Here is a 12,540-nt window from a genome sequence, read left to right as displayed (position 1 = left end):
GCGAATGTGACTCCATGATTCCCTTCGTAACATCATCCCCGATCCTCCTTTCGTGGTTTCGAACCATGTGGAATTAGTAATCTCATGGATTATGAATGGGGTGTAATCTTCACGGGTCAATCGTTGTTGCCTTCGTTGTCCCTTATTCGTGGTTGCCTTAAATAATCCGTGAACGTTTACAAGTTCCTTAAAAACTTGTTGGAGGCTCCCTACTTTCCTTGTCCCTAATCGTATTATGTCAATTCTCATTTCCTAAGAGTGCCAAGCATATTCCCACTTCCTGAAAATACAAGTAACCGCTGAATAAGTGATCCATACAAGTAACCCCTGAAAAAAAAATTACAAGTAACCCCTGAATCAGTAATCCATACAAGTAACCCCTGAAAAAAAATACAAGTAACCCTTGAAAAATACAAGTAACCCTGACAAAACCTGTAACCCCGTTATGCACGTGAATTGCAACCCCGTTATACACGCGTCTAAATCCGTTATTTTACTGACTTGGCAGCAAGCCACACCGAGTGGCCTGCTGCACCAAAAAAAGCTCTATTTGTTGTAACATGATAGAGAATATATCCATAGAATATTCTCATCCTAGGTTTAGGATATAAACCTAGGATGAGAATATTCTATGGATATTCTCTATCATAACAGATTACATATCTACTGTTTCTATAGCAAATTAATTACCAAATAAAAGTGAAAACTTATATGCAATTAATATTATAACCATCTAGAGAATAATTATTGCTTTATAACCGTATCAAAATAAAAACATATTCAACAAATGAAATTCATAAAACATTGAATTAACTAATGTAATCAATAACCCTCTTGAACAGTATTAATTTGCAACAGAATATAAGACCTGCTAATCCACTTACTTGAACAATATTAATTTGCGTCATAATATAGTGTAGTCATAGTGGTACATCCTTATATATCATTGGAAGCTAATAAATCCAAATACTCATGCTCTTTACATAAATCAATTTGATATTGAAATAATATAAATAGCATATAGTGTATGTGTATTTACCTTTATTGCTATTGGGATCTAAATAATTGATCACGTAGAGCATTGGTGCTGATAACATGTTATAAAATCAAAGAGAAAGTGGAGAAAGAAAAGGAGATAATAGATCAATCACATTATTCTATTGAGTAGGGAACATATATAAACATATACAATAACTAGGATTTTCTTAGAAAACACTAAACCCTAAATATAGAATATTCCAGAGTGTACAGAAATATAGTGGACATCCACAAATATTTCATATCAAAAAAGCAATTAAAAAACTAAAAACGTAAACATACACTGTAGTTGATAACTGTAGGGAATATTTCAAGCCATTCACACTTGAGCCCCACTGTGATCATACACTTAAGCATGGTGGCATCCATGGGAAGGAAGCTAGAGTAAAAGAGTTGCCAACAAGTTTTAGGAACTTTTAAACCATTCACAGGATGAAGGTTACACCCCTTAACGATCTAGGAGATCGTTAACTCCAATAGGTCTGGAACCATGACTGGAAGTTCGGGGATGAAGGTACAAATATAACCTAAAAGAGATTGAATCTGGCCTAAAAATAGGCCTCTACTTTATTCTTCTCGTATTCATGTGCGCTTTCTGACTAACATGCAATCAATAGATCAATAGGTTTACCCTAAACCTGTTTCAATCTATGTTGGTTGAATTTAATGCACAAACAAAACTATTATTGGCGATCACTTGAATTATAATCATATTAACCTAAACAATATTAATAATTATCTTTTTTAAGCGTGATTACAAGTACAAATTCCCTTTAAACATGCATAAAAGGTGTGATCAAGCAATAAAAATAATAATATCAAGCAACATGATAACAATCATAATAATCATAATAATAATGTTAAAACATAATATTATTAACAAGATCCTAGGCATGATACTAACAAGATTAATGAAAAACCCTAGCATGTCACTAAACATCAAAGATCAAAGCTTCAACCCTAACATGATACGAACATGATATTAAGAAAAAAATAGGAAGCATGATAATAATCATACTAGACATTAGAAATTACCCATACATGATACTAGGAAGCAATAAAACATCCTAACATGATACTAGGAATCAATAAAACCATATAAGCATGCTTTCTATATCAAAAGATCAATAAAACAATTAAAGTACTTACTTTGATGCCTCATACCTCTTTTTTCACGTCTAGGGCAAAGGTAACTTCGAACTTGGTTAGGTGTTTCTAGAGCTAATGAGTGAGGAATTTTGAGAGAGGGAAGGTTTAGAAAAAGAAGAGAAAGAGAGAAAGCTTCTAGCTTTGAGAGAGAGAGTTTCTGGGTATTGATGATTTGAAAGCAGGGAGATACGACCCCTATTTATAGGAAAAATAGCGCGGAATCGAAGAAAATCATATTCAGAATAAAATACCTCATGTCGCAAACGACAAGAGTCACAGCCAGACGACAATCTCGTCGCCGGACCCAAGGCCAGCGTTGGGCGACTATTGATGTTTAAAGGTTTTGATGATGAGGAACTTAAGTTACAACAAACTCATCTCATAAAGACTTTTCAAGTGTTTGTGTAGCCTAGGTGAAATTGATCTTGGAGATGGAAGAAGTAACTAAAGCTGAGAAGACTTGAAGGAGTTCTTTATCAAGAAAGTTATTCAATATAAAAGAAGAGTTCCCTAACAGGAATTGAGTTCCCTCACAGGAACGTTCCTTCACAGGAACTTGAAGATTGCTGACTAAGATCTTTGGAGGAACTTAGTAAGCGTGGAGTCCAAGTAAACCTACCAGAACAAGAGTACAGCGCAACAATGTTTTAGTTAAGATTTTATCTTCTAGATTCATTGTTAAATATGTTAAGTAGGATATGCATGAAACTTATTAGAAGCGTGACAGTTAGCTTGGCAAATAAATTAAAATCGGAAAAGATAAAAGATAGAATTCGGAAAAAGATTTTCTTTAAATATTTATCTCTTAAAATCAGTTTGTTAAAAAGATATTATGCTTTTTAATTCAATATTTCTATCTTATTTTCTGAAAAGATTTTCTTCAAAGGATTTAATTAAAAAACCGTGTTTTAAGATAAGTTAAGTTTTACTTATTTATCTTTATGTAAACCTACTGTTTATACAGGTAATACTTGTATAAATAGTAGAGAATAACATGAGCCTAGGTTTTTGTGAGTTTTATGCGTGAAGAATTTACAGAGCTATAGTCGTGTAAGTTTGCCAAGCTTATCATACTGTCATATTAGTTTCGGGTTTCATGCATAGCTTGCCTATCATATACTAGGTGTTAATTCTTGTATTTGGTTTTGGGTTTATTAGGGTGAGAGTATTTTTATCATTGCATACAGAGAGAGCTTCTGGTGAGAAGGGGGAAGATCTGTACTTAGGGAGTACGAGAGAGTTTGAGTCTGGGACTCAGACTGGGAAGAAAAGTGATCTGTTCTGTAGCAAGTTCACTTGGAAACTTATGAGTAGAGGCTGAATTATAATAGGTTGTAACTTGGTGTTTGCCCTATTATAGTGGAAGTATTTGTGTTTGAAATCCCTAAGGTAGGTTCGAGGTTTTAGTTCTAGTTGGGCACTAGAAGGTTTCCTCGTAAATTCTGTGTGCATCGCAAGTTCCTATTTTATTTTGTTTTATATTTGCAAAATTATTATTTAGGAACTCAACTACAATTCACCCCCCTCTTGTAGTGTTCATCTCAATTAACAGCGACGAAGACCAGTGCTCAGCGCCTAGCGACGACTCTGTCCCCCGCACTAGTTTTAAAGTCAACGCGCTTTTTCACGCGTAATTACCTTTAAAACCAGTTGTAGGTAATTATGCGTCCAAGCAGTTTCGAAATCAGTTTTAATATATTTTATTCTATAAAAACATATTCTAAAAATACAATTATCAATCCTAATCTCATTAGAATTAAAAAGAACCTTCTAAATATTCCTAGAATATTAAAATCAATCCTAATCACTTTAGGAGTAATAATTAATAGGCCTTCCTCTAGATCATTGGGCCTAATTTAATTTAATCCATAACTTCCTCATAATTCATCGTATTGGGCTAATAATATATCATTGGAAAGCTCGTTTCGAGCCCAATCCAACTACACTATTATTAGACCCTTATCATGGACCAAACCAAATTGGACTAGCTATTTTTCATAAATAGAGTAAGAAAAGAAATATTTTTGAAAATAGAAAGAGAAATATTTTAATAAAAACATCCTCATCATTAGACTTTCACACTTTCACTTCGTTCGATAATCAAATGACGTGAAAGGTATTCATCACTGGGTTTGGTTTTGGGAAGACACAATTGGGCGTCTACAATAACAGATAATAAAATTATCACAATTGCCCTAGTGGCCTAATGTATTCTACTTCCTACGTTTATAGATATTTACAAGGCCCACCTAGTCACCTCTTTTGGCCATTTTTTAGTACTTGCAAGTTATAACAATTCATATTTCACATGCACAAATTCTTGATTAAGTTGAACTTTCGCTAACTTATTGTAAGACGAGTTAAAGTTATTCTAAAAATATTTAAAGTTACCCTTATATACTACAAAAGTTACTATTTTTCTAACATAAATTTTACCAGGTAATTTAACACACATATAATGTATTTAATTAATTATTTTATGTATTTATTAGAAATTAGTACACATTAAAATAAAATCAAACTCATTACAAATTAAAAGTTAGCCTTAAAAAAATGTTAAAGTACCTTCAAATTGATCATTTTAATATTTTGAGGGACTTATGTAAGCAATCTTATGTGCTACTCTGAATTTTAAATTTTATTTATGGAGGTAGCTTGAAGTATTGGTATTCACTCTTATCTTGAGTAAGTAATTACCCATGTATATATATATATTAAAAAAAAATATAGCAGAATCAAACCATAACAAAATTCTGGCTATAGTATTACATAGTTAAATACTTTAGCACAAATTAACAATTGTTTTACAAAATTTTCACGGAACCTATAACTAAGGTACAAGAAGGCTAAATCAAAGTATAATCATGAGATGAATTAATACTAAACATCAGATAAGTGAGATATATACCAAGCAACTGATGTGTGCTTGCTAGTAATACCAAAATAACACCCCTTGTAAACCATTGAGTCGCTACATCTTCAAGAAAAGCACCCTTGCATGATTTGTAATCGAAGCATAGGGTGTTTGGATCATTATCCCATCTATTGCAATCAACATTTGAGTAAGTTCCATTCCCTGGTTTTATCCAAAGTGACGGGCTTATGTAATTGAAGTTACAATCTTCCGGAGGCTTGCAACAACCACTCTATGAAATACATATTTAAAAAAAAAATGTAATTAGTTGTAATGGGGTGTGACAAAATTGTAATTAAAGGCTTTATGCATTTTTTTTTACAACAAAGCCCCCAAGGGGAACTAGATTTCATTCATAGAAATGTCCTTCTCCATCAAAGATACAATACCAATCGAAAAATCCGACAATTAAACATACCTCCCCACATCCCATTGCAAACAATGAGCAAGCTCATAAGCCACTTTATTCCCATCTCTATGAACAAAATTCCAAGAAGCATCAATAAAAAATCTAGTAACATGATATATATCATCAAGGATAATATGCAAAGAGCTAGTCCCTCTTTCTCGTGATGAGATTGCGTTGATCAAGCCTAAGCAATCACTCTCCACCACAACACGACGGTGCCCAAACTCTGTCGTAGCCTTGAGTCCTAGCAGAACCAACATAGCCTCAGCGATATCATGTGGCCATCGCTCCTCCATTCGCCACGCCACTGCAACCTTAGCCTCCCCATAGCAGTCACGGACAACAGCCTCTACTGACGCCCCCCTGCCCTCGGCAGCTCCCCCATCAACATTTAGCTTCACCCAATTCTCTTGTGGAGGCTTCCATTTATGACGAGTACTACCCTCAACCATGATGCTTTGATCTTCCTTTTGTAGCTCAGCCACAAGTTTTGTCACATATTTCACCGAAGCCTTCGCATCACAAGCCTTACCTTTGAACAACCATTTATTCCTGGCAGTCCAAATAGACCAACACAACGCCATAAAATAGCCATGATCTTTACTGGGTAGCTTCTCTAAGCAAGTGAGAGCAAAATCACCAAAGCTATAAAAGGATCCCCCCAAGCTAAGTCACAGTCAAACCCACTCTCCTCCCAAATGAGCCTAGCAATAATACAATCGCGCAAACAATGCAACTCCGATTCCTCATCAACCTCACAAAGTGTGCACATAGGACTCCTCCCCTGCAGCCTCTTGCTCAATCCCCTTGAGATAGGCAGAGCACCGTAACAAGAACGCAAAAAGAACAATTTAATCCGAGGTAAAATATTGACATGCCTAATTTTACTCCACATATTCGATTGAGAAGAAGATGTAGTAGCTCCTTCATCCATCGCATCCCCAAAAATGGCATGATGCGCTGTCTTCATAGTATAATCACTACTTTTATGTAAATCCCAGCACACCACATTATCTCGGGAGTCACAAGCTAATTGGAATCTCAAAATACGGTCTTTCTCAAAGGGAAGAAAAATAGCATTAACTAGGGGCACGTTCTAAGAAGTCGAAGCAAGGTGAATCAAATCACAAACCCGCAAGTCCTCTAGCCAATTACCTCGTGAAGATATGACCATTCTAGATTGAGTTCCTGGTATCCAGGGACTCTTCCACACGGAGATATTCAACCCATCGCCTACACGCCAACACAAACCACGCTTCACCACCCACTTTGCCTCCCAAATCTCCCTCCAAGTATATCTCGGCCCACTCACTAGCTCTGAAGAAAGGTAATCTCCATCAGGAAAATATCGAGCTCTAAAAATTCTCGCCACCAAGCTGTCCGAAATTTGCATAAGGCGAAAAGCCTGTTTGCCTAAAAGAGCAGCGTTAAAATATTTGAAATCCCGAAAACCCAACCCTCCTTTAGCCTTTGGCTCACATAGCATATTCTAAGATATCCAATGAATCTTACGCTCACCCTTTTTTTGTCCCAGCCAAAAGTTAGCCACAAACGAACGCATCTCATCACAAAAAAGAGGAGGGAAACTTAAACACACTCATCGCGTAGGTAGGGATAGATTGGGCCACTGCCTTAATCAACACCTCTCGACCCGCCTTATATAGGAACCCTCCTCTCCATCCTTGAAGTCTCACTACGTAAAAAAATAAATTTGGCACCGGTTCAAACCCGGCCTAAGGCACCGATTTGAACCGGTGCCAATGTGGGGGGTGCCAAAAAGGGGTTTAAAAAGGCACCGGTTCAAACCGGTGCCAAAAAGGCCCACAGAAAATTATTTCAAAGTTTTTGGCACCGGTTAACCGGTGCCAAAAAACCCCCAAAAATCATTTTTTTTTGGTTGTTTTTTTTCTTAAAAATTAAATAAACTAAATTAAATAAAAACACAAAATATAAATCAAACATCACAATAAATATAAACGATTCTGTTTAATATATATATAATCAATAAAATTTTACAGCATAGATCAATAAAAAAAATTAACATATAAAAAAAAAATTACAACATATAAATAAAAAAAAAACTACAATATAAATCAAAAAAAAAATATTACAACATCACAATCTAAAAATCCCCATATTCTTGATTCTTGATTCTTCGATTATGTATACCTGCGCCAATTAAAACATCAAAAATAAATTGATTAAAATGAATAAGCTGCGAAAAAAATAAAAAAAAAACAACCCAGAAAATAAAAAAAAAAATCGAATTAAAATCGATTAAAAGGAAAAAAATCGATTAAAAAATGAAAACAAAATCGAAAAAACCCAGAAATCAAAAAATCAAAACAAAATCGAAAAAATAAAAACAAAATCCCAGAAAAAAAAATGAAAAAAAACCCAGAAATCATAAAAATAAAAACAAAATCGAACAATTAAAAAACCCTGAAATCAATTAAAATAAAAACAAAAACAAAAAAAAATTAAAATCGAAAAAAACCCAGAAAAAATCAAAAATCAAAATCGAAAAACAAAAATCAAAAATCAAAATAAGACAACAAAAGTAAAAATCGAAACACAAAAATCAAAATCGAAAAAAAAATAAAAACAAAAATCAAAATCGAAAAACAAAAACAAAAATCAAAAATCAAAATCAGACAACAAAAGTACAAATCGAAACACAAAAATCAAAATCGATGTAAAAGAAAAACAAAAATCAAAATCGAAAAACAAAAATAAAAAATTGAAAAACCCAGAAATCGAAAAAATAAAAACAAAAACGAACAAATAAAAAACCCAGAAATCAATTAAAATAAAACAAAAACGAAAAAAAATTGAAATCGAAAAAACCTAGAAAAAATCAAAAATCAAAATCGAAAAACAAAAATCAAAAATCAAAATCAGAAAACAAAAACCCATAAAAATCAAAAATCAAAATCGAAAAACAAAAATCAAAAATCAAAATTAGACAACAAAAATCAAAATCAAAATCAAAATTAGAAAAACAAAAATAAAAACCAAAAAAAATCTAAATCGAAAAACACAAACCCAGAAATTGAAATCAAACTCGAAAAAAAAAATCTAAATCGAAAAACACAAACCCAGAAGTTGAAATCAAACTCGAAAAAAAAAACCCATATGTTGCATGTTGGTCGTCTTCAAATGAAAGAAAGAAAGGAGAAGGAGATAGAAAGAGAAATAGTAGAAGAGGAGATCGTGAAAGAGGAGGAGAGGAGAAGGAGAGAGAAAGAGGAGAAGAGGAGAGAGAGAGGAGAGAGAGCGGCTGTTGTGTATTAGGGTTGGGGGTGATTATAAAGGGGCGGTTTTTTTTTATTAAATAAAGGCACCGGTTCAAACCGGTGGGCTTTATTTTTGCCACCGGTTTGAAATGAACCAGTGTCATATGTCTTGGTTCATTAGACCGACATGTTTTAAGGCTATTTTTGGCACCGGTTTGGACTGAACCGGTGCCAATTAGGGGGTGCCTTTTTGTATATTCTACTAGTGTCTCTTCCATAAATTCTCCTTAACACCCTTGGTCAACACCCTTTTAGATCTTCCAACAACCGTCGGAAGCCCCAGATATTTATTATGTATATCGACCACCTTCACTCCCAAAATATCCGCCAACACCCTCCTTCTCTCCTCACCAACACCTTTACTAAATGACACCGTGGTCTTTTCAAGACTCACCATCTGACCCGAGGCCTCCTCATATACCCTTAGAACATCTTTAATAGTATTAACCTCCTCCACATTCGCTCTAGAGAAAATAATACTATCATCAGCAAAAAATAAGTGAGACACGGAAGGAGCTGAGCCGACGAAGCAACTCTAATTCCATGTAACCGATTACCTTCCACCTCTTTATCAATCAACCCAAATAGAGCCTCAGCACACAAAATAAACTGATACGGGGTAAGAGGATCACCTTGTCGTAAACCCCGAGATGGAGTAAACTCCCCTGAATGTGCCCTATTTATAAGGACCGAAAAAGAAACCGATGACACACAATGCATAACTATATTCTCACTGCTCTGCAAACCCCATCTTAAGCATAACAGCTCCAGGAAACCCCACTCTACCCTGTCATAGGCTTTCGCCATATCAAGCTTCAGAGCCATCGAACCACTCTCACTGGACAAATTTTTCATATGATGAAAAAGCTTAAAAGCAACCAAGATATTATCAATAATCAATCTCCTAGGAATAAATTCACTTTGGTTAACAGAAGTAATATCAGAAAGGAACCCCTTTAGAGCCAAAAACACCTCCTCCGCCGATCACGGAGCACATAGATTCACATTCATCTCTTCCGTCACCCTTCTATCAATACAACCAACGCTGCATCATAACTGGAAGGACTCGACGTGGTAAACAACTTGTCAAAGTAGCTCATCGAAACATTTGTGACCCTCTCTTGATCAACATAACACACCCCCTCATCATCAATAAGGTGCAAGATGTGATTTTTTCTTCTTTTCTGAGAAGCTTTTCTATGGAAATAAGACGAATTGCGATCCTCCGCTTATAGCCATAAATTTCTCGACCTTTGTCGCCAATATAGTTCTTCGTAGTGGATTAAGTCTGATATTTCCTTGACCACCCTCCTCCTTTCTTTGACACGAGTTGTTGTCCTTCCACCTTTATTCAAAATTCCAAGCCTTTTCCTCTTCTTTTTAATCTCCTTAAAAATCTGGCCAAATTTTTATCACTCCAAGATTGTAACATTTTAGGTGTTCTATTAACGTAATTTTCATTATCGATATGAAATTTTGTGTAGAACTATCCTAAAGATAGGTTGTTTTGTGAACAATAACCTATTTATTAAAATTTATTTAAAACTACCCGTAAGATGGAAAACGTTTGTCTAGCACTATCCGTAAACGGTTTCCGTCTAATTGAGTTGTTTGTGGGGCCAACCCGAAATACCGACCCGAACCCGAATATTAACCGACCCTTTTGAACCTGAAAAAATGGTGACCCGAATCCGACTTGACCCGGCTTGTAACCAACCCTAGGCCCGAGTTAACCCGAGTATTTGAGACCCAAACCCGAACATGAACCGACCTGGAGATGACCCGACCCGAATGTAACCCTTAAATTATTGACTTAAACCAAACCCGATTTGAATCGAAATAGACCATAACCCGTCAAAACCCGAATTTAACTCAACCTTAATTCAACCCGACCTGTTCCAAATCCGGCCCAAATTTAACCCGACCTGTTACTAACCCGACTCGAAATTCAACCCGACCCGTTACAAACCCGACCCGAAATCAACCCGACTTGTTATTGACCCGACCCAAGTTCAACCCGACTTGTTATTGACTCGACCCAAATTTTACTAGAAATAATATGAACTTATAATGTATACATATATATATTATCTAAACTTACTTGAACTTATTAGCTCGAATTTAAACTTCTCTGAAATTATTTCTCTTACAATAAATGAAGAAATTGATAATGATTAAACGTGAACGTCATTACATGAATTGTTAACAAACTGGCCCAAAAAATATAACTGAACCCGATATGACCCGGCCTGATATCAACCTTAAACCTAGATTAACCCAATATTTTGATACCCAAATCCGAACATGAACCAACTTAGAAATTACCCGACTTGATTATTATAACCTGCAAATTATTTCGAGAATGACAAGACCTGATTATAACCCGAAAATTATAGACTTAAAACGAACCGGAGAATGACCTGACTTGATTATAACTCGCAAATTATTGACTTGCCGACTTGAACCCCGAGAATGATTTGACTTGAAAATGACCCGTCCTGACTATAACCTGCAAATTATTGATTTGAATCATACCTGACTTGAATCAGAGAATAACCCGACTTGAAAATGACCCGACCTAATTATGACCCGCAAATTATTGACTTGAACCGAACTTGACTCAAACCCGAGAATGAACCGACCTGATTCTGACCTCAAATTATTGACTTGACTCGAACCCGACCCCGACAATGACTCTAACCCGTTTTAACCCGTGAAAAACCCAACCTATTATTCACCCGACTCAAATATAACCCAACCTGTTTTTAACCCGACCTAAACCCAACCCAAACCCGATAAGATGTAAAATCAGATGTGACCCGACTCAAGCATGACCCAACCCGAACTCGACCCGCACAGGTTACGACATTAACCCGAACTAACCCAACCATTCTTACCCGACCCAAACTCTACCCGTTTACCCAAATTGACAGCTCTAGGGCCCACTCCTTCTATTTCCCACTCAATTTTTCCTCCTTTCCCTCCAAACTCATAATCCTAAAATCCAATTCGAGCAATTCAACACAAATTCTCGCAAAATAACCAATTAATGTTTTAAGCTTTTAATTCATGGTCTGTTTAATTGGTTTAGGAATTTAGTTTACTTCAATCAACATAATTAGGGATTCACTTTAGGGTTTAGAGCTTTAATTCAATTTGGGGATTTTATTTTAAGGGTTTAGGGCTTAAATTGAGTTAGCTGGGGTTTTGCTTATTTCGTCAATAAAAAATTAAAGGTTCTAATTTGAGCAATAAAAAATTAAGGTTTCCCACATTAAATTATGTTCAGTAATTTATAATTTAAAGGCCACAAATTTCATAGTAATTACTACATTGTACCTTGTTCATCCTTGTTTTTGTTTAGTAATATCAGCATTTACTTTGCCCTTCCATTTGACCATTAATGTATGTTGACCTTAAGTTTTGATGATGACTCAAAGGAACCTAAGAAAATCCATATTAGTTTAAATTTCGTTTGTAGCTACGATGGATGACAAGTTTATGCTAAAATTCTGGAGTAAGAATGGAGCATGGAACAAGGTCTAGGTCTGATGTGGAAGAATAAAGAAGACAATCAGAAGTCAAGTTCCTTGAGTGAGGAACTAAGCTCCAAAGTCGAAGCTTCCCAAAGTTTCAAGAAGTCCAATTTATTTTTCTGTATTTTAGGCCTCTTGTATTCATGCTAAGTATTTTGGTGTTTGATAGGATTTAAGTGGATTTTATTTAATATGATA

General features: G+C 35.2%; 2 protein-coding genes across 2 annotated transcripts; both read right to left on the bottom strand.

Moving 5' to 3' along the window:
- Window positions 1-5,509: 5,509 nt before the first annotated feature.
- Window positions 5,510-6,094, bottom strand: LOC110713788. The gene has a single exon (XM_021892232.1). It carries the CDS (start codon window positions 6,092-6,094, stop codon window positions 5,510-5,512), a length of 585 nt encoding a protein of 194 aa, XP_021747924.1.
- A 2,914-nt stretch (window positions 6,095-9,008) lies between these two features.
- Window positions 9,009-9,631, bottom strand: LOC110713787. Its single transcript, XM_021892231.1, has 2 exons — window positions 9,364-9,631; window positions 9,009-9,268 (listed from the first exon to the last, which is right to left on the bottom strand). The coding sequence occupies exons 1-2, from the start codon at window positions 9,629-9,631 to the stop codon at window positions 9,009-9,011; spliced, it is 528 nt and encodes a 175-aa protein (XP_021747923.1).
- Window positions 9,632-12,540: the final 2,909 nt, after the last annotated feature.

This window comes from Chenopodium quinoa, unplaced genomic scaffold (assembly GCF_001683475.1).
Source record: "Chenopodium quinoa cultivar QQ74 unplaced genomic scaffold, ASM168347v1, whole genome shotgun sequence".
Taxonomy (NCBI): Eukaryota; Viridiplantae; Streptophyta; class Magnoliopsida; order Caryophyllales; family Amaranthaceae; genus Chenopodium; species Chenopodium quinoa.
This window is presented reverse-complemented; position numbering and strand designations above follow the sequence as displayed.

Excerpts from the sequence above, each read along its gene's own strand:
- LOC110713788 (XM_021892232.1), bottom strand. The coding sequence starts at position 6,094 with ATGGCGTTGTGTTGGTCTATTTGGACTGCCAGGAATAAATGGTTGTTC.
- LOC110713787 (XM_021892231.1), bottom strand. The coding sequence starts at position 9,631 with ATGGCTCTGAAGCTTGATATGGCGAAAGCCTATGACAGGGTAGAGTGG. Across the intron at positions 9,269-9,363 it reads GATTGATAAAGAGGTGGAAG|CGAATGTGGAGGAGGTTAAT; the intron begins GTAATCGGTTAC and ends TTTTCTCTAGAG.